The sequence below is a fragment of the Oryx dammah genome, unplaced genomic scaffold (assembly GCF_014754425.2).
Source record: "Oryx dammah isolate SB20612 unplaced genomic scaffold, SCBI_Odam_1.1 HiC_scaffold_5, whole genome shotgun sequence".
NCBI classification, from domain to species: Eukaryota; Metazoa; Chordata; class Mammalia; order Artiodactyla; family Bovidae; genus Oryx; species Oryx dammah.
The window spans coordinates 68,368,689-68,372,689 of record NW_024070189.1 but is presented as its reverse complement, the minus strand read 5'-3'; the positions used below and the strand labels follow the sequence as shown (position 1 = coordinate 68,372,689).

Below are 4,001 nucleotides of genomic sequence, written 5' to 3'. Positions count from 1 at the left end.
TCCAGTAGTCATGTATGGATGTGAGAGTTGGACTATATAGAAAGCTGAGAGCCGAAGACTTGATGCTTTTGAACTGTGGTGTTGGAGAAGACATCTTGAGAGTCCCTTAGACTGCAAGGAGATCCAACCAGTCCATCCTAAAGGAAATCAGTCTTGAATACTCATTGGAAGGACTGAGCTGAAGCTGAAACTCCAATACTCTGGTCACCTGATGTGAAGAACTGAGGCATTGGAAAAGACCCTGATGCTGGGAAAGAAGAAAGGTGGGAGAAGGGGTCGACAGAGGATCAGGTGATTGGATGGCATCACCCACTCAGTGGACATGAGTTTGAGTAGTCTCCAGGAGCTGGTGATGGACAGGGAGGCCTGATGTGCTGCAGTCCTTGGGGTTGCAGAGTTGAACATGACTGAGTGACTGAACTGAACTGAACAGAACTTTCCTCCTGCCAGTTATTCCTCTTCTATCTCCTCTCCCTCCCTTCCTTCTTTTCTTTCATATAATTTCATTAAACAACAGAAAAACTCTAAATCACTATACTTAATCTTTGGCACTCCAAACATCCTCTTTTGCTTTTTCCTGTCACTAGAAGATAATTCAGGTCAACACATATTTCATTTATCTTTTCTTTTTTTGTTCTTTCATTTCAAAGATATTTAACAAGGACCAATAACATCAGAAGCTGAGTCTACATAACCAATTTCCTAATAGTATTTAAAAGATGCCTAATTTTCTGTACACAGGGTTATGAAACTAAGAGTAACCCTTTTGTAGAATCTGAAAATATTATATATGTAATCTTCATTCATTGGAATTACACAGATTCCCATCAAAAATGAAAGAACATGTCCAAGACAAAATTGTACCCCAATTAGTTTGAAAGAGGCAATTTATCTTCTGAGCAGTTGTTGGCGAAGGGTCATGCAGACACTTTTTTATTATGACTTGTGGAATTTCAGTTCAGTTCAGTCACTCAGTCATGTCTGACGCTTTGTGACCCCATGGACTGCAGCACACCAGGCTTCCCTGTCCATCACCAACTCCTGGAGCCTGCTCAAACTCATGTCGATCGAGTTGGTGATGCCCTCCAATTAACTTGTGGAATTTAATGTAATGAAAATGATGGCATTCATGTTTCAAGGCTCTGAACCCACCGCTCACTTTTCTTGAGCTTTCCTTCACTGTGTATTCTATGTTGATTTTCTTTATCTGATAAAGAGATTTTCCTTCATTCTTACCTCATAGACGCCACAATTTCTTCTCATGACTTTTCTAAGAGCATCTTTGAAGTCTTTGTTCCTCAAGCTGTAGATGACAGGGTTCAACAGTGGGGTGACCACAGTATAGAAGACAGACATAATCTTGTTGATATCTGGTGACGGGTGGGCACTGGGGCGAACATACATGGAGATCATGGTTCCATAGTAGATAGTCACAACAGCTAAATGGGAGCCACATGTGGAAAAGGTTTTCATTCGGCCAGAGGCTGAAGGAATTCTCAGTATTGATGACACAATAAAAACATAGGACACCAGTGTAAGAATAAAACAAATGCACAGCACAGCAATTGACAGGATAAAGATGACCATCTCAGTGACATAAACACTGGAACACGACAGCTGCATGAGGGGAGGGAGGTCACAGAAAAAATGATTGATCTGGTTGGGCCCACAAAAGTCCAACTTAGAAATCATTAGAGAGGGCAGAAATCCTGTGCCAACTCCTGTCAACCAGGAGATAGCCACCAACTTGGTGCAGATCTCAGGACTCATCAGGAAAGAGTAGTGCAGTGGACTACAGATTGCCAGATATCGGTCATAGGCCATCACAGCCAGAAGAAAGCACTCAGTAGCCCCGAAGAACACAAAGAAGTAGAGCTGTGCTATACAGGCATGGAAGGAGATGGCTTGGCCCTGGGAGACCAGAGTGGCTAGGAGAAGGGGCACAATGGTGGATGTATACCAGATCTCCAAAAAGGAGAGATGCTTGAGGAATGTGTACATAGGTGAGTGCAACTGCTGGTTCTGGCTCACCACTACAATAATGACAATATTCCCTGTCACTGTGAGGAAATAGATGAACAAGAAAATGATAAAAAGTAAGGTCTGCCACTCAAGAAGGTTCTGGAATCCCAGCAGCTGAAACTCAGTAACAGTGGACAAATTTTGGGACTTCATTGCCTGTAGAAGAGGAAAACATTTTGGAAAAGCATTGTTTGCAAGGCATAAAAATATTTATAAATACTGACATCTGGAACTTCAGAGACTAATTTTTAAATTAGTTCAGATCTTTAGATATTGCATTTTAGAAGAGCAAAGGCATAATTTCATCTTGCTTTTAAAGAATACATTTTGAGATCAGAAGCTGAATGTGGATATGAAGTCTTGGAAAGAACTTCAGAAAACTTCATTTGTTGGATTCTCTGAATTCTACAAGTGGTCTCAGGTTCAAAGACATAGGCCAAAAAGGACTCTGACTGAAATCAAACTTCGAAACTAACAATAATAGCAAAGTTAAAAAAAGTCAATCACATAAGGAAGCAAATAACTTCCTTTCTCATATGTGGGCTTTGTCTGAAAAAGAAGTTAGACACAGCATAACTCCTAAGATACCTTGGGAAAGTTTCTCCTTTCAAACAGTATTTAAGGATAACCTGCTCTCCATGTGCATGTGTGTGTGTACGTTTTGTGAAGCCTTGTGCTGAGCTAACTTGTACCTTCATTGCTGTCCTTGTCCAGTTGGATACCATGCTCAGCCACTGTAATCACTCCTTTCTGTATACACTTCAGTTCAGTCACTCAGTCATGTCCAACTCTTTGTGACCCCATAGACTGCAGCATGCCAGTCTTCCCTGTCCATTACCAACTCCTGGAGCCTACTTAAACTCATGTCCATTGTATTGGTGTATATATTCAACAGTAAATTTTTTCCTTTGAAAGTGAAGTGAAAGTGAAATTCACTCAGTTGTGTCCAACTCTTTACGACCTCATGGACTATACAGTCCATGGAATTCTCCAGGCCAGAATACTGGAGTGGGTAGCCTTTCCCTTCTCCAGGGGATCTTCCCAACCCAGGGTTCGAATCCAGGTCTCTCGCATCGCGGGCAGATTCTTTACCAGCTAAACCACAAGGGAAGCCCAAATTTTTCTTTTGCTTTCATTCAATTCATTGTCATAACCAGTTTTTGTTAGTCAACATTCACCTGCCATACATGAGTTTTCTTTCTGTAAAGGAGGTGAGAGACAACAATGTAGCCATTTTAAAATTTACAACCAATACATTCCAATGCATCCTTATTGCTTGGAGCATTCATTCTACATTTCCTTTATCTATTCATTTTCCATTTTCCTTAGTGATTATATCATAATGTTCTTCTCTTTCCAAACTCCCAACACTTTCTTGTGTATTCTTACCCTCAGCAAAATATTAATACCTACTGTACTATTAAACAGCAGCAACAACAACAAGATAACCAGAAAAACAAAACTGAAATCCTCCAAAGGGAACATCCAAACTCTCAGGCCACTAAATTCCCTGACTACCTACCTGAGTTCCTGTGCATCTGCTCCTTATTTCTTCCTCTGAATAAATAGCGTAAGCCCAGGTTAAGGCAAATCCCTCTACAGGCGCTTCAGGTGTTGCATCCTCCCACATAGTTGAAGGTATTGCTAGTATTACTCCCCTTTAGTCCCCTTAATAAACAGCGGCCCCCTCTCAGCTGGATCATTTCTTCATTTTGTCAGCATGCTGGCTTTCTCTCTCTTTTATAAAGGCAACCAGAGCAATAAAAGTTCTTGATGCTTTTCTTTTCTCCAAATACTACCTGCATTTGTCTGTTCATTTTAACCTCCTCCGTTCTGGAAGGGAGTCTCTCTTCACTGCCTGTATTCCCTCTTGAATCCACTGAATTATGCTTTGCCCTCTTCACGACACCAAAATCATTCTGCTGCACTACTGCCCTTCAATCATTCATCCTCGTTCCTAATCGTCCTGATGTGTTGAT

At 41.1% G+C, this 4,001-nt stretch overlaps 1 protein-coding gene across 1 annotated transcript; it reads right to left on the bottom strand.

Moving 5' to 3' along the window:
• Positions 1 to 1,203: 1,203 nt before the first annotated feature.
• On the bottom strand, positions 1,204 to 2,175 carry LOC120863782 (olfactory receptor 11L1-like). Its single transcript, XM_040240348.1, has one exon. It carries the CDS (start codon positions 2,173 to 2,175, stop codon positions 1,204 to 1,206), a length of 972 nt encoding a protein of 323 aa, XP_040096282.1.
• Positions 2,176 to 4,001: the final 1,826 nt, after the last annotated feature.

Coding starts and splice junctions, on each gene's coding strand:
- LOC120863782 (XM_040240348.1), bottom strand. CDS start 2,175: ATGAAGTCCCAAAATTTGTCCACTGTTACTGAGTTTCAGCTGCTGGGA.